Consider the following 27,868-nt stretch of genomic DNA (forward strand, 5'->3'; position numbering starts at 1 on the left):
AATTTCGCCGTGGATTTCCACGTCAAAACTTGAAAAAGATTATCCCTCATCCATAATGTTGTCCATGGAATAAATTTCTGAACGCTGCAATACGGGTTTTTACAAGCGGTGAGTAATGGCGGAAGTCGAAAGAGCAGTTGCAGAGTTTGAACCACATCAACAACACCGCTTTACATCGGTTGCAACGTTATCGTATTGGTGTGATGACTGCAAGAAAGAAGTTGCCGTGGCGAGGGAGGCAGCAGGTGCAGCTGTATGCAGCATCTGTAAAAGAGGCAGGGTTGAACCAATGCCGCCTTCTTTCTCTTCTTCCGCTTCGCAGGTCGAGGTTCGAACCCGCGACACGCCGTCTTTCAGGCATTTCCTTGGCGCTTTGCGCCTGTTTGACGAGGAGGACAACGAAGAACATTTCAGCGATGAAGACGAAGAAGAGGAGGATGACGACGGTGGACTTGAGAATTATATGGACTGCTTGCCCCAGCGTTGGATTATAGACGGCGACGAGGAAAATTCTGAAGAAGAAAAATCAGCAGTAGCAGAAGAAGAAGAACCGGCGTGGGCTGATCTAGTTATTTCCGAAAGCTTTTACGCCTCCGGCGAAGACGAGATGGAAGCCCGGTCGGAAAACCCTGGCGTTTGGGCCGAGGTCGAACCCATGACCTTCGGTTTTACGGAGCAACAGAGAGTTAGGGTTTCTGATCTCGTTAACGAAGGGGATTCAAGGTTTAGGGTTTCGGAATCCGAACCGGAACGGGAACCCAGGGATAGGGTCTCAGATACTGAGTTCGAACTCGAGACCTGTGACTCCGATGGTCATCCCGATCTCTTTGGCCGAAATTCAAATGTGGCACATGTCGAATTTGAATTCGACACGTTGGTTCAAGGCTTGGATGAGGTCGGACATGAAAATTCAGTATCCGAAGTCGCACACCTCGACATGGCCACCGATTCCAGGGCCAGGTTCGACCTTATCCGCACTTTGGGTCGAGACTTAGACTTGGGTGAGGTCGATCCTGAAAATTCAGACCCTGGAGTCGTTGACCTCGACCGTAGTATCGATTCCAGGGCAAGGTTTGGCCTTGTTCACTGGAACCCTTTGGTGGCTGATTCGGATGAGTATGCAGGCTCTGTCGAAGGCAGCCAGAGTGTTGGTGATTCAGATGCAGGCGATCTGTGCATTGCCTTCAGGTCATGGGATTCATTTGGCGTTGAAGAAGGCAGTGAAGATGTGAATGGGGAAGATCAGTATGAGGAATGGGAGGAGCTGTATCGAGATGTTCCTGAGGTTGATCTCAGAGTGGATGAAACAATTGTGCCCCTAGCTGAAGAAGACCGGCATGACTCGCAACGTTCTCACGTGGCGGAAATCGGACTGGTCGGAAATTTTGACTGGACTAACGTGCTGGAGGATTTCCGTGATATCGAATTTACAGGGTATCTTCTCACCTATTTGTTTTTCCAATTTGCTGTCTTTTTGCAGTGTTTTATATAAGACATGCAAGTTTAGTTAAATTTTATGTTTTATGATAAATACTGAATTGTAATATAAATATTTCTAATTGTTTGAGAATACTTTTTGATTTTTTTCCTTCAGTTTGTTAGTTTATCTCAATTTTCAGCATAAGTCAGAAATGGGAGTGAAATGGAGGATTTGCTGTATTCATAGTTATCAGAAACGAGAATCATATTCCGTAGATTGTGTAGATTAATTAAATATGGTTTATAAAAGTTTCTGTTGTGAATATTCATGATATTTATCGATTTTTTAAATTAATATCCATTGTTTTTCATTTCTGCAAGTTGAAAGGGGTTGTAGACATTATCACATCACTCAACTAGTTGCAAAGGCCCAGAAATGGTGCTGTTTCTGTTGCACAGTTTAGGCCATTTCTTTTTTTTTTAATTAAAATTTTACACCAAATGGGCTGTCCTATCGGCAACATCCATTTGCCATTGCAGACGAGTTACAGGCCAAAAAAAAAATTGCAATGCAGTGATGTGTTGTGCTTCTTGCAAATATAGGCTGTATCTAAAGCTACTGATATTGGATTTTCATTTTGTTTAATTTTTTAATTTCATCACAGAAATTTCAGCACCTTTTTTAAAAATGGGTTAGAAATGTAGTTTTTGATATAAAACGTATCAAATGTTACGAAGATTTCGGCAAATTTTATGTTTTAAATTTATACCTGGCTTTAATACATATAAACTTTATTTTTACAGGAATATTTTATGTTTTGTCCCCAGATGGTTGAATTTTCACAATTTCTCAAGATCAGATTTGCCGATGAGCATATTTTGGGAGAAGGGAAGAAAACATCACGCATATTTTAGTATAAGTTGTTTTCAAAGTTAATAGTTATGCAGGAATTTAATATTCTTAGTAAAATGTTATCCTGTAATACATATGTTAATTAATTCTACAGGGTATTCTTCTTGATCCTTTGTAATGGAACACTTGCATAAAATTTTCAAATATCAGATTTACCAATGAGCAGATATTCGTAAAAAGGAAATAAGAATGAACGTGATGCAGAGTCTTATGTAAAACTTACTTAAAGTTGTCAAGGTAACATTTTAGGTTTTTAGAATAATATCAACCTATAAGAGTACAATAGTAAATATATATATTCTTTACTTCAACATGGTAATTGTCATGTGTTCTTTGTCAGATCCATAGCCGAGTGAGAGATCTGGCAGTGTAGGAGTAGCAAATCTGTAGTTATTTTCAGTTTTTAGTTAGAAATTTTAATGTTTGGAATGAGGAGGGCATACGGTCGGTTAGGAATTAGTAGAATTGTAGTTACTTTCAGTTAGGGTCAGTTAAATAATGGAATAAGGCAGATAATGCTTCTTGTTAGGAATGGCTAAATAAGGGAATGAACTTATGAGTTAAGTGTTGTTGATCGAGTGAGGAACTTATCAATCTACTTCCATCAATTGAAAAATGATTGTTTATGATTGAAAAGACATGGAATAGAAGTAGTGCAAGAAGATAAGAGAAGATAAATGTGAGAAATTGGAAAACAAAAATCAACTTTATTCTCAGGCTTGTGATATTGTCACAACAAATTGTGGCATCCTGAGATGGATCCCTTCAAACATAACAAACTTGATCATTTTGGGGATGGAAACCTTCAAGCAACATATTGAATTTCAAAGTATCATCTAGATCATCAATAGAACCCATTTAGAGTGAACCTGAATGCATTCTTGGGGATGTAAGTCCTTAAGTGTAGTTTGTATTGTACAATGATAGTAAGACTTTGCAGAGTGTTTCAGATTAGTGCTGTAGTCATTTTACATACTGTAGTGTGTTAAGGGTATATCATGGTTCAAATATGTATGCTGGGGAGTCCCAAGAGTTGTAATAGTTAAGTTCTTCATTTGCACGTATTTGTTTCATGCAAATAATATTAAAAAACTAAACGCTTTTTAGGTTTGATTAATTGGTATGCATTTAGTTTAAGACACTACATTGGTATTAGAGCTGAGATCTTGCTAGCCTATGAAAGGGTTTATAACAAAAACATAGTAAGGTATCAATATTGCATGTCACAAGTGATAAAGAAGTTAGATGCCAAACTAGGGAAATGGCATTGAGGATAAGAGTTGGAATTTTTCAACTCAATGGGATCTTTGAAACATGGGCATCCACAACTCATCAATCCCCCATGTACAAATGTCAATATTTATTTTTGTGAAACACATACATGCAAATGGAGAACATCTTAACTATGACAACTCATAGGGAATGCCTAGCATATAGATTTGAACTCTGTCATATGCCAAACATATAATATTAGGTAAACTAATTGCTTTGCTAATCTTGGATGCTTTGCAAACTTTTGCTATTATTTTTTGTACCACATGCTACACTTAAGGGTTTTTGTCCCAAGAATGGATCTAGTTTCATGACTGAAGAGCTTTGCTAACAATTTAGATGATACTTTATTTGTCCACTGCTTAAATGTTTTTGTCCCTAAGATTATCTAATTTGCTATGCTTGAAGGGTTTAATCTATGTATGAATGCCACCTTCTGTTATGACTGTATCACAAGACAGAATAAAGTTGGCTTTTATTTTCAAATTTTTGAAGTATATCTTCTCTTTGTCCCCAATGTTGCATGTATTCCATGTTTCCTCCAATCCTCAATTAGTGGTAGTTGATTGACAAGTTCTCATCTCAATCAATGACAATTAAGTAGCAATCTCATTTCCTTATTTAATTGATCACAAGCGTAAGTGTTCACCTACCTTATTTCCCTGTTTAATTGAGTCTAACTAGAAGTAACTACAATTATAACCTATTGACCACATGCCCTCCTTCCAAACACAAACATTCCTAATTACAAAGTGAAAGTAACTATAGAATTGCTACTCCAATGGTGCTAAACCACTCACTCAATTATAGATTTGAGAAAAAGGATACGAAAATCCTCCCTTCGTGATTTTGCTCACCCTCAAGCAAGACAAAACTGGGTGATCCAGGATATCAGTTGATTTCCTTAGTTGATGGAAGATCTACGGATGATACCTCATCCATTGTGCTTGTGCTTGCATGAATCAAGATCATGTTCCACAATTTGCATACTCTAGGTGAGGAGATTGATGCGTTGTTGCTGACCATCTTTCAATGATCCCATCAAGTTGAAGAATTCTAGCTCTCTATCCTTGTGCGCTATTTCTTTGGGTTGATATTTGATTTCTTCATCACTTGGGTGAGATGCAATATTGATTTTTGATTTTGTTTTTTCTTTAAAGTTGAAACCCATTCACAAGTTGAGAAGATCATAACTTGATACCATTGTGGTGTCCTAAACTACAAATGAAGGGCAACTAGACTATTTCTAGTCATTGGGAATGCCCAATGTATAGAGATTAACCTTGACACTTCCTAATCACATTGTAGCATGTTAATTGACCACCCTGCTAATCTTTGGACACTTTGCATGGTCTTCCTATTAATTTACATCATGTACTACACTTGAAGGTTTTCTCCCTTAAGAATGCTTATGGATTCATATGTGAAGGTTTCTATTGATAATCTTGACAATACTCTGAAATTTAGTATAATGCTTGAGGGTTTTTATCCCCAAGATATTATAAGTTGCCCAAGGCAAATACAAGTAGTGTGGAATACTAAGAAAATTAAAAAAACAATGGATCTCTTAAACATTCCATTTTAATGTCCTTAACATGAAACATAGAAGCATATCAAAGAATGTGTCTCTATTTTAATGTCCTTAACATCTATTAGAAACATACATCCATTCAAGGTTGCCTACCTGCAATTTGCCTCAACAACTTGATGAAATATAGCAAATCTTTGATGGCGAACTATGTCCCAATTGCTAGTGCTCAGTTCTGTGCTAAAATCAATAAAATAACCTCATTAAATAGTGATTTCATGCAGTTAGGGTATTGCGATAGGTTGGTGGATAGTAAATGCATTTCTTGGGTGATTTTTTCTCATTTTTTCATGATTTAAACCTAAAAAAATCGTTGAACATGTTGAAAAGATCACGACTGATTAAATCAGGATTTTTTGGGAAAAAATCGTTTTGGCCAAGGAATTTTAAAAAATTGCGAAAATCAGGATTTTTTGAGGATTTATGCTTCTCTGATCCTAATATTGACCACATGCCCTCCTCAATGTGACTACAATCCTAACCAACTGACCAGACACCCCCCTCAATGTAACTACAAACTCACATCCTATGTAGCCAAAGTACTCACCTAACTATGGATTCAAAAAATGGTACATAGAAAATCGTTCCAAAATTTGTTTGCAAATACTGATAATTGATTTTGTATTTGTTTGCAAATACTGATAATCGATTTTGTTTTTGTTTGCAAATACTGATAAATTAATCACACCCAAAAAAAAACTCTTTAACTGTGGGTATTTTTATATAATTTTAATGAAACACATACAATCAAATGGAGGAAAACTAAACAAGTACAACTCATCGGGAATGCCCAACTTACAGATTTAAACTTTGATATGTCCTAAACAAACTATAGTTTGTAAACTGATTGCCTTGCTAATTTTGGACACTTCGCATAGTCTTGCTATTGTTTTGCACCATATACTATACTTGAGGGTTTTCGTCCCCAAGAATGTATATTTATTCATGCTTAAATAGTTCCACTGATGCTCCAAATGATACTCTGAAATTCGAGCTACTGCTTGACGATTTCTGTCCCAAAGATGATCTGATTTGCTAGCTTGAAGTGTTTTGTTTCCAAAGGCCACTAGCTGCTATGACATTATTACAAGCCTAACAATAGATTTAAATTTTCTTTTCAAATTTTTGAAGTATATCTTCTCCTTGCCCTCAGTTTTGCTTATATTCCATGCTTCCTTAATCAGAGCAATAGTTGAATGCAAAATGAAATATATTGTTTTAAAAGCTCCACATTCTTATTTAAATTACAACTTTTATTCATAATAAATTATCATAACACTTCTTTATAATCTTTTATATTTCATCTTAAAATACAAGTTATCTATTGTACTCACCTTTTACATTTGCAAAATGAAATATATTGTTTTAAAAGCTCCACATTCTTATTTAACTTACAACTTTTATTCATAATAAATTATCATAACACTTCTTTATAATCTTTTACATTTCATCATAAAATACAAGTTATCTATTGTACTCACCTTTTACATTTGTCATAGGACAAATATATAAGATGAATTACTCTGATACATTTACATTGCCACACCTATAGCTGTACACATAAGAACAGTGTTTGCCCACATAAGAGCAATACTTGTCCATATGAGCACACTATAATATAAATAACACACTTATATTGGATAGTTATGATATCTTGATGGTATTTACTATTTACTACATTTCTTAATGAATTTATTTATGATTCTTTTACATGACATTGATAAGTTCTCATGTGTTCATGTAAGGGTCTATTTTGATAAACACTTGGTCATTTATTAAATTTCACGTGGAATTATAATTAACAATATACAGTAGACATATGTTGCAATACTAAATCCCATAACCACGAATACCATACCAACAATAGGACCCCACCCATCTGTTGGTCCTTCTCCTCTAAGTTTGCCAATAAGAAGATTTTTCAGAAAAAAAAAGATGCAGGTCTTTATATTGAACATATTTACAACTACTAACATTTCCAAACTTTGATGTATTTAGTGTAAACATTTTCTTATCATACATATATATTTTGTTTTCACTGTATGTGTTGTGGTCTTTTTGGGCAATTTTCTGTTTTTCCTAGTTCTTTGAAAGATTCATTAAACATTGGACAAGTTTGTTTTTAGGCTAATATTTGACTAAGAACATATAATTTTCAAATGCCAGTATTATCAAAATTCTATGTTTATAGTCAAATTTTAGCCTACATTTCATATGTTGTTGAATTTACATTGCATTTTTGCCAATTGGCTAATTTATAAGGAATATTTACAACTTAAACATTCCAATTGATTAATTTATAAGGAATATTTACAACTTAAACATTCCAATTGACTAAGAACATATAATTTTCTAATGCCAGTATTATCAAAATTCTACGTTTATAGTCAAATTTTAGCCTACATTTCATATGTTGTTGAATTTACATTGCATTTTTGCCAATTGGCTAATTTATAAGGAATATTTACAACTTAAACATTCCAATTTGCAATTTTTTTTAGAGAGAAACATCACAAGACTATCTGAGTAGAGTAAAAGTAACTGGCCTTTTAAAAATTCTCTGTTTTTAGTCAAATATTAACCTTCAAATTTTAATACACATTATATATTCCCGATTTTCCATTGCTTAAAATTTTACTTTGTTCAGGTATGAAGAAGAGAGTGCAGATGTTGACGTGGACGATGTGGATGCCGATGGTGATGTGGATGCATATTTTGGGGACCCAGAGGACTATGCTGATGCAGCAGGATATGAAGTTTTGCTTGAACATTTTGCAGAGATTGATAACTTTCCCAAAGGGGCTCCTCCAGCTGCCAAGGTTGTAGTGGATTCTCTTCCTTCAATTTTTATTTGCCAGAAACAGATTGACGATGGAAATGCATTTTGCCCAATCTGCAAGGAAGTTGTTGAAATTGGAGAACAAGCCAAACAATTGCCTTGCTTGCATCACTATCATGGGTGCTGCATTCTTCCATGGCTGAGATCACGGAATTCATGCCCTGTTTGTCGATATGAGCTGCCAACTGATGATCCTGAATATGAAGAGCAAAGAAAACAGGTTACCCTACAAACATGAATTGTGTAGGTTGTTTTCTTTCTAGTTCTATTTCATCTCTCAACTGCCATTCAATTATAAATATTTAAGTTCGAGAATAGGCATAGTCATATGTATAAGTTCTAGCAGGTTAATATATATAAGTTTTATCATAGTCAGATATATTCTTTTTTTCATATCTGTAGGTTGGTCTCATCCCAATTCATTTTGCTGAAAAGATATTCTTTTCATGTGTTGCAAAAGTAGTATTTTGGTTTAGAACTGGCTTTTAAATTCAGGACAAAGTAGTGTATTTGAATTTTTCTTTTGAATTATCGTAGAGAAAATGCTGTAAATAAACAAATACACTGTAATATAGTAATACCGTGGATTAACTGCTTTCTGAAAGCAGTGAAGTTAAGATTGATTGGAGAGGATGAAAGTTTTTCATTTTCACCTGTTTTCAATCTTTGAATAAATACAACGTGAGATTTGCATTTGTAGTTAAGTTTACTTTCCACAATTTGCTTCAGATCATTCTTGACCGTGGATTAACTGCTTTCTGAAAGCAGTGAAGTTAAGATTGATTGGAGAGGATGAAAGTTTTTCATTTTCACCTGTTTTCAATCTTTGAATAAATACAACGTGAGATTTGCATTTGTAGTTAAGTTTACTTTCCACAATTTGCTTCAGATCATTCTTGACAACACGTAATGTTTTGTCATGGCATAATACTTTGTTGCTATGTTATGTTGTTTCTTCTTTTGCCTTCTTATATTCTGTTTTAAACATGATTTTCTTGCTGCCTTGAGAGTTATGTGATTCTCTCATTTGCCAGAGGCATCAAAAGATGTTAATTCTGTGAGGAATATTGACCATTATTTTTCAATTTCCAGTTACAAATTCTCAAGATTCTTGGTAGTAATTAGACAAATCTAGACAATTTGTGTTATTAGGGATATGTGTGGCTTTCCAGTTTCCTGGTTCACTGTGTTGTGCCTTAAGAGGCTCTGATAACTAATTGCTTTATAGATACTCACTTGGCTCATGAAATAAAATTTTGGGGTACAGCAGTATAGATGCAACAACAGATTTGCACATAAATGAACTTAGAAATTATAGGTAAGTAAAGATTTGTATCCCTCACACCATGGCTATATCCTTCTTTTAATGTACCCTGAAAATATTATTTAAAGGTCCCATCTTAATGTTTATTTTCATTCTGGATACATACACTGTAAGTAGATTTTCTCTTGCATTTCATGTGCTTAATGGCTTTTCTCAAAGTTGCATGGACACGGATACGGATATGGCCATTTTGTAAGACCCCCAATTTGGATACGGCTGGATACATCATTCATAAAAAAACATACACATATTTAACACAATTTTCTAAATTATTTGAAGAGATTTTCATTACTTCAAAATCAATATAGACACATAATTGTTATATAAATAGTAGAGTTGCATTGCAAGATAACTAAAACAGTGCGAAAACACGCAATGGATTTCAAAGAATTGATTGAATAATTAGAATGAGCAAAACGCTCATAAATAATACAAGCTATTTACAAGAATAGCAAGTTTCTACAAAGAAACTGCTGAGAAGATCGAAGACAATCTTTCTAAAAAAGAATGTACACTGAATGAGCATTAATACTAAAATTAACATATTTTAATATTCTATTACCCTCCCTTAATGCTCAATCTATTAACTACACCTATAGACCCCCTGAATTTTACAAATTTATCAGGACCAAGGGGCTTGGTGAATATGTCTGCTGGCTGCTCCGAGGTAGGAACATACAGCAACTGGATGGATCCGTCTTCAACCAGCTGTCGAATATAGTGACAATGCGTTTCCACATGCTTGGTTCTTTCATGGAAGACTGGATTCTTGGCGAGTTTGAGCACTCCCTGATTATCACAGAACAAGGGAGTAGGACCTGCTTGAGAGACATGCATATCCGCAAGCATTCGCCGAAGCCAAACCGCCTCACAAGATGCTTTAACTGCTCCCCGATACTCTGCTTCTGTCGAGGAGAGAGCCACTGCCTGCTGCTTCTTACTAGTCCATGTGACAGCACCAGATCCCAAACTAAACACATACCCTGCTGTAGACTTACGGTCATCAACCGAACCTGCCCAGTCAGAATCTGTGTAACCACTGAGTATAGGATCAGAACTCCGAGTATACAGAAGTCCATAATCAGAAGTGCCACTCACATAACGCAGCACACGCTTCGCTGCTAACCAATGATCAGCCTTGGGAGCTGTCATGAAGCGTGAAATGTAGCTCACTGCAAAACTGATGTCAGGTCTAGTAGCAGTAAGATAGATGAGACTGCCCACTAGTTGCCTGAACAGAGATTCATCCACAACTAGTGAGGATGACTGAGCTGAAAGTTTGAGCCCGGGTTCCATAGGAGTAGAGGCAGGTTTGCAATCCTGCATTCTGAACCTGTCCACAAGACCTCTGGCATACTTGGACTGAGAGAGAAAGATATTGGTCTCAGTCTGCCAAACTTCAACTCCTAAGCAGTAATGTAGAAGTCCCAAATCTGTCATATCAAAAGTGCGGCACAAATCCTGTTTGATCCCAGTGATCAAATGTGCTGAACTGCCAGTAATGATTAAGTCATCCACACAGACAACTACAAACAGAATATCATTACTAGTATGCTTGATATACAGGTTTGCATTAGATGGACTCCGCTGAAAGCCATGATCTGTCAGGTACTTATCAATTTTCATGTACCAAGCCCGAGGAGCTTGTTTCAGACCATAGAGTGCTTTGACTAGTCTACAGACCTTCTGTTCTTGACCAGCAACCTTGAATCCTGGGGGTTGTGTCATGTAGACTTCTTCCTGTAAGTCACCATTCAAAAAGGCACTCTTTACGTCCATCTGATGGACTTTCCAACTGAACTGGGCTGCCAAGGCAAGAACGAGCCGTATGGTACTCATTTTGGCTGTAGGAGCAAAAGTCTCCTCGTAGTCAATGCCTTCTTTCTGTGAGAACCCACGAGCAACAAGACGAGCCTTATACTTGTCTAGGGTTCCATCAGCTTTATATTTTACTTTGTACACCCATTTGCAGCTAATGGGCTTCTTCCCTGAAGGAAGATCAGAAAGGGCCCAAGTGTGATTCTTCTGAAGACTCTGGAACTCAGCTTCCATAGCCTGTTCCCACTCAGGTATACCTTTAGCCTCTGAATATGTCTGAGGTTCAAAAACACTGTGTATGTTAGCCATGAGAGCAAAATTGACTGTATGCTGTTGTTTGCTCTTATTACGGGAGGTTCTACCCTCAATGAGCTCAGTATCCCTGAGATCACCAATAGTCTTGGCCCACCATTTAGGCCGGAGAGTAGAAGTGCTAACATCTGGAGGAGCTGGAAGAGGCTCAGGATCAGGAACAGGAGCAGCAAGAGGAGGATTATTCTCCGGAGGGAACTCAGGTAGTGCATCATCGAAAATAGATTCTGCATCATCCCTCCCATCAGGCGAACCTAATGGGATAAGAACACGGTGAGGCTGATCCTCAGAATTCTGCTCAGAAGAAGGGGACTGAAAGAACCCTCTGTCTTCATCAAATACAACATCACAACTGAAGATAAGACGTTCAGTGTCTATATCTATCAGTCTGTAGGCCTTATGGTGATCACTGTATCTTGTCATCATGAGTTTCTGACTTTTGGAATCCAACTTGGAGCGCTTAGCATCTGGAATCCAAACATAGGCAACAGAGCCAAAAACCTTCAGGTGGCTAATCTGAGGCTTCCGACCAGACCAAACCTCTTCTGGAGTCTTCCCCTTAACAGCCTGAGTAGGAGAGCGGTTAAGAAGATAGACAGCAGTAAATACTGCTTCAGCCCAATACTTATTCGGAACACTCCGGTGTTGTAACATAGAACGAGCCATCTCAACAACCGTACGATTGCGACGCTCGACAACACTGTTTTGCTGAGGAGTGTAGGGTGTAGTCAACTAGCGTTTGATGCCATGGGTATCACAAAAGTTGGAGAATGCAGAAGAACAAAATTCCCCCCCGTTATCGGTCCTAAGAGTAATGATACTTTGTCCAGACTCTTTTTCAACAAAGGACTTAAACTTCTGAAAGATACTAAATACATCTGATTTATGTTTAAGAAAGTACACCCACATCTTTCTACTAAAATCATCTACAATAAGCAAAAAATATTTGCAACCAGTAACAGAAGATGTATTCATAGGACCACAAATATCAGCATGAAGTAGTTGAAGTACCTTAGATGCGCGCCAAGACTTTCCATGTGAAAATGAAGTCCGATGCTGTTTGCCAGCTTGACAGGCGCCGCATACTCCAAGATGCTGAGTCTGAATATCAGGTAACCTTGAAACAAGTCCCTCCCGAGACAGCTGAGAGAGATACTGAATGTTGAGATGTCCATATCTCTGATGCCACAAAGTGCTAAGAGGAGAAACACGAGCTGCCAGAGCCACTTCAGGAGAATCACCAGTGTCAAGGAGCCTATATAGGCCATGATCCTCTAGACCAACAGCAACAGTAAGACGAGTCTCCCGATCAATGATGGAGCACTTGTGAGCACTGAACACCACATCTAGTTGAGGAGAATTCCTCATAATCTGGCTGACAGAGAGCAGATTAAGTTCCATTCCAGGAACATAATACACATTCAGAAAAAGGAGAGTCCTGCCACCAGACTGTATCTGAACAGTGCCTCTGCCAACAACTGTATACTCCTCACCTCCGCCAAATACAACGGAATCACTGAAAGGTGAGAAGTCTGTAAACCAGTCACGCCGATGAGAAAAGTGACGTGATGCACCAGAGTCGATGTACCAAGCAGAAGACCTGGCATGATCTGAAGACCTCTTAGCCATAAAAGCATAAAAGGCGGACTCCTTCTGCTCGGAATGTTCCGCAACATGCGCCTTCTGGTGTGATCCTCCCTGCTTCTTTTGTTCAGAAGCGAGCCTCTGACGGCAATCTTTCTTCATATGGCCGTACTTGTGACAGTAATTGCACTGCACATTTTTCTTCTTAGCTCCATCCTGTGTCTGAGAAGAGCCTTTATGCTGAGAAGACTGAGAGGACTGAAATTTGCCTTTATCCTTCTGAAAGGATTGAGCTGTGAAGGCATTTTCCGAGGAGGCTGATGTAGTACTACTACCAAATTGCTGTTTCCAGCGATCCTGCTGTAGAAGTTTGGTGCACAGTTCTGAAAACTTCAGATCAACATTAGTGGAAGTAATATTGAGGGTTTCAATGAAGTGTTCATACGATTTCGGAAGACTTTTTAAAGTGATTACAACCATGTCTTCTTCCTCCATAGTCCGACCAATAGCTTCGAGTTGATCTCGAATGTCCTTAATCCTCGTGAGGTGCTCCTGTAAGGACATACGTTCGTCCATCATAATGGAGAACAACTGATTCTTCAGAAAGAATGCTCGGCTCTTGTCGGATGTCTCATGCAATTCCTTCAGATGCTTCCAGATGTCAGAAGCTGTCTTGCCGGAAGGAATCTGCGGTAACTGATCATCAGTTACTGAGAGTTTGAGAAGCATGACTGCCTCCCGATTGCGTTCATCAAACTTATCTTGATCTGCACCAGGTGTACCAGGACTGGGTTCTTTGCCCAAAACAAGCTGGTCAAGACGCCTATATTCAAAAATGGTCAACATACGCTGTTTCCAGATGTTGTAGTTGTGACCATTAAAGCGTTGACTGCCTTCTAACATCAGATTGGTGAGAGAAGCCATTTGCACGTTTCCCAAGAAAAATTTCTGGCTGACCTAGAAAAAACCAACAACAACCCAGAAAAGTGTGCAAAAAACCCAGAAGGATTCTCCTGTCAGAATCTGGATTTGCGGGCTCGAAAATCGAGGCACGAAAATCGAGGCACCCAGAAAAATTGGACAACAACCCAGATGAGGATTTGAAAAACCCACCACGAATCTGCAAGAAAAACTGAACTTCGGCAAAAACTGGAGATAAAAACTTTACGCGAAGTTTGCAGAGGTCGGCGCCATTATTTGTAGACAGAAAATGACGCAGAAAAAACGAGTTGCAGGTGGCCGCGGAGGTGACAAAGGCCGAAGCCTGCAGACGTGTTCAGATCGCGACGCGAACAGATCACGGTGCCTGCAGACGTGTTCAGATCGCGACGCGAACAGATCACAGAGCTCGCGGGTTGCTGGTCGCCGAACAGGTCACGAACACAGGCGCTGCTGCAGGTCGCAGGAAGAGGTTGAGGGTGGACGACGCCGGAAACAGACCGCAGCGCCGGAAACCACGAACCACGAACCACGAACCACGAACCACGAACCACGAACTGAGGACGAACACAGGTCGCGAAAAAATGCGACAATCCTGCAGCTCGCGCGGTAAAACACGACGCCAAAAAAAACGACGATCCCGCCCAGAAGCCAAAAAAACTTTGAAAATAATTTCGAAAATTTCCACTAATTGGAAATTAGGATTAAAAAATTTTCGAAAAAATTCCTGTAGCTCTGATACCATAATACAGTGCGAAAACACGCAATGGATTTCAAAGAATTGATTGAATAATTAGAATGAGCAAAACGCTCATAAATAATACAAGCTATTTACAAGAATAGCAAGTTTCTACAAAGAAACTGCTGAGAAGATCGAAGACAATCTTTCTAAAAAAGAATGTACACTGAATGAGCATTAATACTAAAATTAACATATTTTAATATTCTATTAATAACCCAAAAAATGGCTCACTCAAATAGAAAAACATTTCATTTGTCTTTCTCATTGGGTGTGGGTTTTGTTTATACCAATTTAAAAAAAAAAAATCCATGAATGAAGTTTTTAAAAATTAAATTTAGGAAGATTTCTGTCAAATTTTAAAAAATCAAATCACATAGTATCTAGCATGGTTGGAAATCAAGGTTTTTTGGGCACATGTGGGTACAGTATTCAATGTGTATTCAGGCTGTATCGGATACGTATGTGTTTCGGATACGGGAATGGATACGGGGATGCAGGGAGGGACAAAGGAGTTTCCGGCTACTCTGACTTTTTTTTGTCTCTTAGGTTTCTGGGTCCTTTGCAATTGATTTGTTTTCTATTTCTTCAATTGGAACTATATCAGCATTTTCTTGAAGTAAACTTCCATTTTTGAGAGCAAGAAATCTTTCTGTTTTTGAAGAGATGCACTTCAAAAAAAGAGTTTAACAACAAAATAATTTAAGAATTTATTTTTGTGTCAACTTGATTTTAAATATTAGGATTATGGAAGAGTTGGTTTGAAGCATAGAATATATTATAGATTCACTTCATATTGTGTTTGATGTACCATATATTTGCTGTTGACATGCAAATGTTGAATACTTTGGAAATCAGAGTCAGTTAGATTGACTTCATATTGTGTTGATATACAATATGTTTGCCATTGAGTGTTGACATGTAAATTTTGAATACTTTGAAAATCAGAGTCAGTGCTATTAACTGTATGATGCTACCTGTATGGTTGGGACTTTTTCAATCACCTAATGTGTGCTTGAAGGAAAATGTGAGTGATATTGGAAGATGATTTTCATGAATAACTGGGCCCAAAGTGCACCCTTCAAAGCTGCTTTATATCCATGAATCATTTCATTATAGATGATGTTTGGGAGCTTTTTCTCTTAACATTATTTGATCTTGTTAATTGTTGAGTCCTGCATAATGTTGCTGCTAGTCATGTGAGGAAGTTCAAGCGCTACTATGTACTTGTGAGAGCTCATCTTGTGGTTGGGTGTCAACAATATATGGAATGTGGCAAGGGGATGGAATCTGATGCTGACTGGAAGCCTATATTTTTTGTGGACATGCAGTTAAGAACAAGTGCTGCCATCTTTTTGGAGCTAGTTTATAATAAATTATTTATTTTGCATTTGTTTTTGCTTGATTCAATGTAGAAGGGTCACAAATGTTGTGATCTGAGATGATATTGCTCCATTATTATTTTTTTAAGTGTTTTTAAGCGGTTGGCTTCACTGTAAGATACAGACTTTGCTCTTGATCAGCAGTTCATGAATATTGTACATCAAACATGTCTGCAGTTATGCCTGTTTTAGTGCCAACTTTATGACTTTTAAGTGTTGTTATTATCCCATCAAAGGGTCCATTATCACACATGAGTTCATCTCTAAGCATTTTATGCTGAGATGTTAAATTATTATAACTTCATGTTATGCTTAAGATTTAATGTATTTTGGATTTCGACAGTTTGATGTTGATTATAGAAAGGGAGAGTGAAGATACCTTTATTTTGAGTGGCTCATTAGAAGCAAATCTGACTTAATGTGTGCACCAGACATGTGTTGGTAGTCAAATTACTAAATTTGAGATGTGCTAATATTTGACTGCAGTTATATCTGTTTTAGCACCAACTTTATAACTTTTAATTTTTGTTAGTATCCCAGTAAAGGGACCATTATCACATAGGAGTTCATCTCTTAATATTCGGTGTTGAGATGTTAAGTTGATTCATCTCTAATTAGATTGTGTTGAGATGTTAAGTTGATTAACTTTGCATCATGCTTGAGGTTTAATGTATTTTAGATTTCAACATTTTGGTGTCGATTATAGAGAGAAAGAGTAAAGATGTGCCTTGTTAGAAGCAAATCTGACTTAATGTGTGCACCAGGTATGTGTTGGTAGCTTAATAATGAGACACCTAGACTTGCCAAGATTCGACTAGTCTGAGGCGAGCTAGGCTGGTCAAGTCTAGGAGACTTGGCCAAGTCTTTCCAAGACTCACCTAGACTTTTTGAGTCTTGGCAAGTCTGGGCCTAAGAAAGCCATTTTAATTTATTTTTTAAAAAAGTACTCACAATTTTTCAATGCTTTTTTGGTTTATGACATGCCCATCTATGATTTTAAATTTTTTTTGAAAATGGTGTGTGCCATGAAGACTTGTGTGGTTTGAAGGTCTTCATTTGGGCTTGGTGGTGGGGGCTCTGCCCCTTGACCTTGCCCTATATCGCTATAGGGAATGCGCCAAGGGCATTGCCCCTTGATCTTGTTGGGGGCGCAACCCCTTGACCCCACTGGGGGCGTTGCCCCCAGACCCTCGCCAAGAGTGCTAATCTCAATCTTGTTTTGGTGTTGCCCTATGCCCTCATCAAACTATAGGTCTAAGCAAGTAATAGGCCAATGATGAATTATGGTCATAAAAATATACAAGTTGCAAATCTCTGCATATTCACAATCAAAGCCATAATCAAGGATTATCTTGTTTCATAGATTGGACAACTTGTTTAGTATACAAGGACAACTTGTTAAGTATATAAGGACCACCATAGGCAAAGTTGGCATGCTACAGTCCTTGTCCTGCTGTATACAAGTTAAGTCATAGTTGGCAAATGGCAAGAAATGCCATTTTCATTATGCAAAATGTATCAATCATGCCTTGCATAGACAACTCATATAAGAATCCCATCTATTAGTATCCTAGCTAAAGTCAAAATAGAACATAACCATTTATCTTTGTATTTAACCACTCCTCTTTGTTAATGAGCTTGTGAACAAAACATGCAATATTGGAGGCTTAAAAAGATTAACTAATAAATTCCTCACTTGAATATACACATCGATCATTGAGACACAAGAAAATATCATGGTTACATCATCATCCAAGACCCATCTTAGACGCTAGTGCATGACTTGTCAGTTCGTTGGCATGAGTAATGCAACCTCCTTTGAGCCATAGTCTTGTAATTTTAGATTTGATATTTGATGCCATGGATTTTATATTCCATGAGTTTTGTATACATTTGACAATATGTATATATCTAACTGTGTTATTTTCATCAGTTACAATTTGCGTTTATACTATGTGAGGGATGTTTACTTGTGTATGTGATCAAATTAGCTTCTATTTTATGATGTTATTGTGCCTAAGGTTTATTCATTAAAGGGTGCATGGAACAAGTTTTAAATCCTTAAAAATATTTCTATTTCTTGGGTTCTTTCAATTTGCCGAGTCTGGGCGTTAAGTCCGAGTTTGAGTCAGAAATCAGTTCGCCGAGTCTATGCGGAGTTCGAGTCTTGTAACTATGATAGTCAAAATACTAAATTTGTGATGGTGCTAATTTTTGTTGATTTTGAGGATATTGGGCTATGTAGAGGGTCAATTTATTTGATAGCATTAGTGATTCTAATTGATTAAATGCCATTGTTTTGTCTCTAAGCAATTTTGAGGTTGGAATCGCATAGAAATGTTGCAAGTTGAATCTAGGCAATTTTGAGGTTGGAACAGCAAATCCAGAATGATTCTAGAGCAATTCTAAAAGTTGCTAAATTTTTTACTGCATCTTTTGTAAACTCTGACATGCGATACCCAAATGACCATTGTCACACCATACCCTCATCTGAATTGGTTCATAGCAATAGAAATGGAAAGCTTGACCAAGTTCAAGTATTACTGTATTACCATAGTCATTTGGAATTGTAGTCACATAAATCTGTCCACTTAATTAAATGAATATTTAATATTTATTTGATTATTTAACCATCAATTAATAATTAATTAAATTAATATATTTAATTAATTCATCTTAACCCTCTTCTCCTATTAATTAAATAAATTATTCAATTTATTTGATTTAATTCACTTAACCAAATTCAGACCATTAATTAAATAAATAAATCATATTTATTTAATTAAAATATTCTCTCACATTTAAATAAATTAATATTTATTTAAATCCCCCAAAATTGTTATACTGGCATTAGCATAGAGCTTTTTCATAGCATCACTATCTACTCTTGCATAGTATTTGCTTATCATATTCAACCATCTTGAATCTCCATATGGCATCCATGGCTAGTGCTAAAAGCTGAGAGCTACACTCATTTGGGACTTGGAGAGGAGAGAAACAAGGGAGAAGCATCAAAAGGCATCATGGAAGCATCTTAGGGAGGCTCTTCTCCTTTCTTTTATTTTGTTAAACTTCTTTCATGCTTTTTAAAATCTCTCTTGATATGTTTGGAATGGTTTTTAGTTCTTTGTTTTGTTTTTATGGTTGAAACTAACTTATTAACATTGAACTTTGTTGTTGCCTTGTCCCCATTTCCATGACATCAGGAATGTTATGGCTATTGCTTAGCATATTGGTTAAGAGAGAATCCCTACCTTAATACAATTAGAATATTGTCCTGCAGGGAGCAGATATCTTTAATAAGTCTTGGCTAGATTAGATTCTTGCCTTGCTGTTTTCTGCTTTTGGCTCATATTCTCAACTTGGTATCATTTTGTTTATAAAATCGAGTCAACATAAATCTGAACAATAACCTAATTTTAGAAAACTATGGTTTTAACTTTATTCATGACTCGGAATGCTTTAACATATTAAAGCTAAAATGTGAAGTATACTATATTTATTTTTGTATACAATAGATATAAGTTACTATTAATAGATATTAAATGCTATCTATATTAGTTTCCATATTAATGTCGTGTAGAGAGTATGGTATTAATATAACTTTTTTGAGTATAGTTAAAAAACCATATTAATATGGTTTCAATAATATTAATATAGTTTTCTCAAATATAGTAAAAAAAATAAATTTAATATAATATCAGCTTTGTATTAATATATTATAGTTTTTAGGCTGCAAATACACACATTTATATATAATATTTATGATTTTTTATATATTTTTTAACCATATTTTTTGTTGTAACAGCATATGGTATGAGTATCTATGCACCTTTAACAGCACATGGTTTCTATTTTGTAACTTAGCTTATGCTTAAACACTTTGGAGTTTTTTTTTTTTTAATAATTATGCATCAAATTAGTTTGCATGCACAAAATCCTATTCATAGTTTGGAAACTTGGCTAGCACTCGCAAGTTTTTTTGCTCCATGAGTACTCACAAGGTTTACTCTCTGAGACTTGCCAAAAACATGGTGAGTTTTTCCAGTTGACTCACTGTGCTAGTAACATGTCAAAATTATGGAAAAGAACGTGGGTTTACATTCCTAAAACTTTGCTTTTTATTCGTTCTATGAGCATTGTATTTTCCTTTTAAAAAAGTATGAAAATGGTGTGTCATGAAGGTCTGTGTGGTTTTGAAGGTCTTCATTTGGGCTTGGTGGTGGGGGCTCAGCCCCTCAACTCTGCCCCCTAGATTTTGTTGGCCATGCTGCCCCTTGACTTTGTGGGGGCGTTCCCCCTAGACCCTCACCAAACTCATTTGATACCTTTAGTAGTTGTATTTTGCATAAAATTTATGCTGTTTTAAAAAATTTAAGTGTTTTTTAAGTTGCATATTTTGTTGAGTAACCAAGTAGGAAGTTTTTGGCTTGCCAAGTACTCTCCAAGTCCGAGTTTGTGAACTATGATCCTATGTTGGTTGGAGGAAATTTGGGCAGTGGATGAAACTCATGCTCGTCTTCCCTCTTTGGTGGCCAACCTCTAGGAGCTTGAAGCACTTTGAAAAGATTGCAATAACACACTCAATATGATCACGCTTTATTTAACCTTTAGAAATTTGTAGCTAATCTTCTTTGTTTTTCTTCAAAAGAAGTTAATCCAATTATCTTATTTGTTTAAATAATTAAATCTGAGTTACCGGGTTTGGCCCCCTAGACCCCTGGTACTGGTCCGGTTCGGTCCTGGTTCGGGCTTTGGGTCCGGTTCGCCTGTGGTTCGGACAGGGTTGGTGATTCACAGGCCTGGTTCGAACTAGGGCGAACCTGAAGAGGACCCAGGTCGAACCCAGGGGTCTGACAGCCCAAAAATGGATGTTTTTTTTTGCAAAATTTAATTTTTTTTAATTCCACCACATAAAAAATTAAAATATGACCCTAAAAGTGAGTTTTGAAACATTAACTTGGTTCATTTCACACAAGCAACATGACTACAAGCAAGGGAAAACGAAGATGTGGGATATGGAGCCAAAACATACTGATTTGGATGATTTCACTTCTCAGCTTGTTGCATTTGATGACTCAGATAACGAGCAAACTTAAAGTGCAAGTGCAAGTGTAAGTGGCATTGGCATTGATTCATCTAATGTCAATGTCAATGATGAGGAGGCCGAGAATGAGGATGATGAATTAGAGAATCCATTTGATGATCAAACTTTAAATTGTTGAAAGTTGAAACAATGATACTTGAATATTTTATCATTTTGATATTAAACTTGATGTATATGATGCTGTTATGGTATGATCATGATGCTATGATTACAAGTTTATGTTGGTTTTGTTGTTTATATGATGCTATGTGACATGCTAATCTTAATTCATGCTTATAGGCTGCTTATATATATATATATATATAATTTACATGTTTTTGTACTAACAAACCCAAACGAACCCAAACCCCTTTTCAAAATTTTGCCATACCGGTGTACTGGTTCTTCGAACCCGAACCGGTGCCCGAACCTGAACCGGCAACCTAGGTTTAAATGATTCCTTTATCTTGATTAACTCTTTTCAAGGCAAGTCTAATCTTGATTTGATGTGCCTAAACAATACAGTTGACCCTGTCCTTTTACCTGTTTGCATTTGTTTGCCCTGCACATGAAGATAGCATCTCTGAGATACAAACAAGAATTTCCAAAGTCATCATGAGGAATCACATTGGCTTCAACCCTATCATAGTATTTGGTATCAATAGCGGGCTTTAATTTACATTTCTTAGTGACTTGAATCACTAAATTCAATGGATATAGATGTGGATGGTAATGAATTTGCAAATTACGCCTTTAGCAACTTCACCTTGGATCAGTTTAACGGTGAACCAGAATTGACACATGCATCTACTTTTTCAGTTTTTCTTTATTGATTTGGATATTTTGAAAGAGCTTGCTCATCTCCTCTTGTTATTGCTTGCTGCTTTAATAGTGGCACAAACCAATTTCTCATATGGATTTGAATTGTCTTCTTATGCATCTCATTTCCATCAACCAAAGTGATGTCGATTTCATAGTCACCTTTGGTGCAACTATTTGGGTGCAATTTAGGAAGGACACTTTACATTTGTATGACCGTCTCAATACTAATGGCCACAATATTTCTTGAATCCTTAGAACAATGTAAGGTCGTGGCATATTTCTTGCATCACCACTGACTTTTGTAGGATTGATTTTTCCATTTTGTTGCTTCCTGGGCTGGCTGTCGACTAATTTTGCTTAGATGTTCATCCTCGTCTAGCTTCATCTTCAATGTAGTATGCCTATGTAGATGCTTCATTGATATTTGAGGTTTGCTGTAGATGATTCTTAGCCCTTATGTGTGAGTGCAGTCCTCCAATTTATTTTATTATTATATCTTCTCAATTAAAGTTCAAGTTCATTAACAGTGTTCCTCTACAGAATTCCAGGGTGTAGTTCTGCATGTTAGGCAGTGGTTTTGGTCATTGTCTTCTATGAATTCACGCTCAACACTTCTTAAAACTTAAAACTATCTCTAACTGGACTCTCATAGCTTATTCGTTTTCTTCTAGAAGCATTTAGGAGCATGATCCTCCATTTTGAGATGTGCAAAAGAAGTCTTTTGTAACTCACAGAGCTCATTGCAACTGAAGCAAGCCTTCATTATTGTAAGCCACATATCAATATTCCCAGTATCTATTTGTCCTTTAAAAGCTCTTGAATTTACCTTTTTCTTAAAAGTTAAAACTTCAAATCAAAGCCTGTTGGATTCCTTTATCTTATTAAAATAATATTGCTATATTGATATAATGGTCATCTTAGTCATTTAGTTAGTATTTAGAAACTTCCGTATATGTCTTTCGTCTTTAGTTAGTTTTAGGAAGTTTCCTTTCTGTCATTCATGTTTCTATTCTTGATGGTTTCTGTTAAGGAAATATTTTCTTGTAATTTTCTATATAAAGAGTTTGCCTCTCCTTAATTAATTACAACATTTAATTATCATTTCATATTTGGTTTTACCTTTGTTTATCTTTTATTATTCCTTTTTATTCATTACTTATTTAAATTAGTTTCCTTATTTTTCCCTTAGTCATATTCTTTGAGGCAATGTTCTTCCTCTTCAAGTTTCTTGGCACAAGCACATACATATTATCCACAGATTTCAGTTTGTTCTCATTGTTTTATGAAACTTTCTCAGGTCTTCATCATGACCCTTAAGTTTCCTGAAGCTTTCATGGGTCTTCATCACGAACTCAAAGTTAGCTTACAATGAATCAACTCTTTTTTCCAGTAATTCTTTGTCTTTGTTGGCCCTCTTGCTCACCTTTTGGTTTGATGTTGTTGGAATCTTTGATTTGTAAGGTTGCAATCTTTATTTTATCTTTGACTCATAAGGCTGCAATTTCTATAATATGAGATCTCTCGTCTCATATAAATTAACACAAGCTATCCACAGTACCCATTTGTTATAAATTCTCTGGTGCTGATATGATATAAATTCTATCATGTTCTAATGTTTGTGGGAAATTTTATAAATGTTTATTGTCCTTGATTTAGAGTTAAAATAGATAGAGATTAGAATGCAATTCTGTGTTAATGGAATAAATAATGCTGTAGTTGTGTCAACTTGTGTGTAAACAAAGTGAAAAAACCAAAGAATCAACAATTGTTAAACTATTAATAGAAATATTTAACTTGGAAATTTCAATATGGGGAAAATCAGCTCGGAGTGGTAAATGCCTAGCTTTCCCGCTTTCCTTTGACCAAAAAGCAGTTACAAAGAGTCCAGATAGTAGAGCAAATGCAACAATCACCACAGTGCTATAGTCACTCAGCTCAATCAGCTACTCACTGCACCAACATTTCTTACTTTTACAACAAATTGAACTCTCCAATTCTCACTGTTGTATTCCAGTGCTCTCTTGGGATTATATTGTTCTTACATATTAGAAATATCACTGTGTACTAAAGAACTTCCAAGGGTTGAGGTAATCAGTCCTTTTGTTTAGAAAGGTTAAACTGCCATAGGTATTCAAGACAACCACTATGCTACAATGTAAACTATGATGACACAAATGAAACCACTGTGACACATCAGGAACAGCCACTGCCATATATCAAACCGCCTCACCAATGGTGCAACTGCGCCCCTGTTGTACCTAGAGGTTTTTGACACTACATGATATTGCATCTTTCATCTTATTATTTGATGGAGTTCTTGGTTGTTTGAAGTAGTGAACTGTGTTTTGGGTCCTTATGGATTAGTACAATGGAAATTCTTATTGGGGTCATGTGTGGTACAAGTTTGAGAGATCAGATTCCAACCCAGTCTCCTTTTTGCACCATATATTCAAATGTGTCTCTTTACAAATAATTCTTGAAAGATTTGGGCTTATAATGGGCGTTCAAAGGGAATTTCATACCATCCAGAGTTAGGTAGCATCTTTTTCAGTCGGAATTCCCATTTGTTCATCTTTATTTGAGTTGACACTATCTTCAAATCACACCTTATAATTATCCAGCAAATATGGTCATTCAATATAGTTTTTCACTTCCAAGGGCATGTTTTCACCTGTTTCATCTGTCTCGACATTTACGCAACCTAACTCATGTTTGTGCAGTCTTCACTTTGTATTCTATGAATTTTGTAGGATGGATTCCAATATAAATGGATGATATGTCTTGACACCATCAACCCAATAGAATGATGCAATCCCAACCCTTAATGTGTTTTAGGGTTGAAGCACAAGGTTTAGGGTTTACTCTTTAGATTTATGTATTAGATTTCAGTGTAACAAGAATTGGCGATCAGAAAGAAGTTAGGGTGTCCAGTTAACCGGTATATATTAATTTAATGATCAATCCTGTCCTCATCTATATGTGATGGCCTTTCAGTTTTAGGCTGTACATTTTGATTCAAATATAGACATGGATGTGGTGACCTTTCAGCTTCCTTGAAAATATATAAATGGGTTCAAATTAAAGCCAATAAGGAGGGTGTTGTAGGCATATATCTCTTGAGATGAGTTCGTCAAACTATGGCATACTTCTCATCTGATGAGTTTGCCAAATTTTATAAGCTCTTTTAAATAGAGTTTCAGGGGTATACATCTCTCCCATGAGTTTGTCCAAACGGTATGGACTTCTCAAATTCTGAATAAATCGAGGCTTCACGTATTGCTTGTTGTGTGTTTTACAATACCATCAGCACCTTGTTAGTTGTCGTCTTCCAAATTCATAAAATATTTGGATCAATTAGGTATGATTTAGGGCTGAAAATTCAGGGTTTAAGTTTAGAGTTTATGCAATATGATTTAATTTGGACACATTTAAATCTGTTGACCAGACTCACAATTCTAGACACATTTATGCAGGTTTACAATGAACACCTTAATATTCTGAACTCAGTTGATGATATTCATGGTCTACTAACGAACATCTACCATTGAACATGGGTAATTAAAGGTCTTGGTTCTCAATATAACTAAGATTATATTGTTCACAATTAGAAGTCTAATTTATTCCATAAAATAGTCAGGCTCTTACAAATTTTCATTATTTATTGAATATTCTGACATTATTCTGAACTTAAATGAAGTGCACTACCTTGGGATTATAAGATGAAATCATTGAAGGTTTGCATAAGCAAAAAGGCAATGCACTAGGGTGATTGTTTTACAGCTTTTTGTGTTGATGGTTATTTAATATGTTTTGGGGAACATCAACCCATTGCTTCATAATATGCAAAGAACAGAAAAATATGGCTAGTAAACTGTCTGACAAACAAATAATTTTGCTTCTCAAAATATAAATTTGGCAAATGTCTTTCAAAGATAGGTTACTTTTGTGTATACATGAGCTTACACAACATCTGCTGTCAGCATAAAAAAATGCAATTTTCATAGAAAGTGGAAAATTGGGGTAACCGGATTGATTCTTAGAGGACACAAGGTATATTGAAGTTGGGAATATTCTCGCAATCTATTAGCAAGAGTTCTCCACCTAAAAGGCCAAAAAGGGACAAGAACTTGATATATGTTTATTCTCAGCAAATTTATGAACTGTGGTTACTATTTTTCAGTCTTAAAGGAAATGAGTTTTAAGAAAAAATTCAATTGCCAGAATTGTTTAAAGTTTCTTCTAACAATCGGAGGTCTTAATATTCTTGGTTGAGTAATACCCTAGAAACTTGATGTAATTTCTCATAATAACAATACTTCATAAGAGTTTCTCTTTCGGGAACTTTCTATTGTATACTGCTGTTCTGTTGAGTCTCATTAACCTACCTTTTGTCATCTGTTTACATAAAAATAATTTCTTTTGTTCTAATCTTTTTGTTTAAATGGAGTGCCCCATTCATAATGGGAAGCCTGATTCTGAAAAAGCATGATTAAGAAGTCAAGATTGTATCCATGATGTGAGAGAGCACTTCAAATGAAAGGAAAGGACGGATGGGATGAGGAGTATAAGTCACAGAAGGATTATTGAAGGTTGGAGACACAATAATGATTGCTCACGATTTTGAAACTGCACAAAAGTATTATAAAATAATAAAAGAAATACCTTAAATATTAAATCATAGAAATGTCATTCTAAAGAAGGCAAGTCTTCTTTTCTGGTCAACCTTAAACTTGACGAGTTTGGTATTTTAGAGAGTTCTATAATTTAGAGTGCCAATCTGAGTCCAATATGTTTGGGCAGCTGTGTAAAGTGCGAGAAAGTAAGGATAGTCAAGAAATAGCCTTATTAGAGGTATATAGTTGGACTCATCTATGATGCTCAAGTTCACTCTTGAACTCTCACAACTCCCAGTGATGTAGACATTTTCATTAACCACTGAAATAATAATAATGTAAACTGCGAACATGTTCGCAAATATCAAAGAAATTTTTGCATTGGGTCAATTGTGAGAAATTCTGTTTCATGAAGTAATGTATTGTCCAGACTCCAGGGAATTACTGTGAAGAAATAGGGTTTGGGAGGCCAACTAGTGACCTTTAATTTACAGAGTAGCCTGTGTTGTAGGAAACATCCTGGTTTCCTTTAGGAAATGCTGTAGAAGCATTCAAAAAATGCTCTTTGTGAAGGAAGATCTCTTCTCTTTGAGAAACATGTTTCCTTTGCATTCCTCCCATCCTGGCTGTATTTTTAACTTCTGAAGGAAAACCCAGGGGTTTCAGGCCCACGTCAATTCCACACAGCTACACTAAGTAAAATAAAATAAAGGGAAACATCTTTCCTTTGCATTCCTTCTGTCTTAACCTGTATTTTGAATTTTTGAGTGAAACCCAGGGGTTGTGGGGGCCATGTAGGTCCATTCCTGAAAAGCGAAAAAAGCAACCCTTCTAAAATTTTATTTTTGAATAAAAACAGATGTGAAAATAGGAGAACAAACTGTAATTTCACAAAAACCATAAAAGTGGGCTTCAAAAGAGCCCTCTTCTCTCATTTTTTCATTTTGCATTGCAGGTTGCAGGTGTAGATGGTTGACAGAATGCTGATTTTTGAGTAGGGGTTGTTTCTACAACTACTTCTGAAAGAGGATCTTCTTCAGCTTCTGTACGGACACATCATGATTGATGACTTCTTAAGTGTATATTGTATAGCAGAGTGTGTAGCTTCTCGTGATTCATTGGTAGCCTGTTGTACAAGGGCTAGTTTTGGGTAACACACTTCATATGTACAATTCCACATTGTGTTCACTTATAATTAGAGAACTGCGGTTTCTATTT

At 36.3% G+C, this 27,868-nt stretch overlaps 1 protein-coding gene across 3 annotated transcripts; it reads left to right on the plus strand.

The window, feature by feature from the left end:
* LOC131059441 (uncharacterized) lies at nucleotides 1–27,868 on the plus strand. 3 transcript variants are annotated; one of them, XM_057992636.2, is made up of 3 exons: nucleotides 1–1,434; nucleotides 7,840–8,278; nucleotides 27,606–27,868. In XM_057992636.2, exons 1-2 carry the CDS (start codon nucleotides 116–118, stop codon nucleotides 8,267–8,269), a joined length of 1,749 nt encoding a protein of 582 aa, XP_057848619.2. In that variant the 5' UTR covers nucleotides 1–115; the 3' UTR covers nucleotides 8,270–8,278; nucleotides 27,606–27,868. The 3 variants fall into 3 exon arrangements, with proteins under 3 accessions (XP_057848619.2, XP_057848620.2, XP_057848616.2); XM_057992637.2 differs by having other exon boundaries at nucleotides 7,840–8,274; XM_057992633.2 differs by lacking the exon at nucleotides 27,606–27,868 and having other exon boundaries at nucleotides 7,840–8,424.

This window comes from Cryptomeria japonica, chromosome 9 (assembly GCF_030272615.1).
Source record: "Cryptomeria japonica chromosome 9, Sugi_1.0, whole genome shotgun sequence".
NCBI classification, from domain to species: domain Eukaryota; kingdom Viridiplantae; phylum Streptophyta; class Pinopsida; order Cupressales; family Cupressaceae; genus Cryptomeria; species Cryptomeria japonica.

What these genes read in the sequence shown, in the direction of transcription:
- LOC131059441 (XM_057992636.2), top strand. Translation starts at nt 116, where the DNA reads ATGGCGGAAGTCGAAAGAGCAGTTGCAGAGTTTGAACCACATCAACAA. An exon ending in CGTGATATCGAATTTACAGG is followed by an intron (nt 1,435 to 7,839) that starts GTATCTTCTCAC and finishes TACTTTGTTCAG; the next exon opens with GTATGAAGAAGAGAGTGCAG.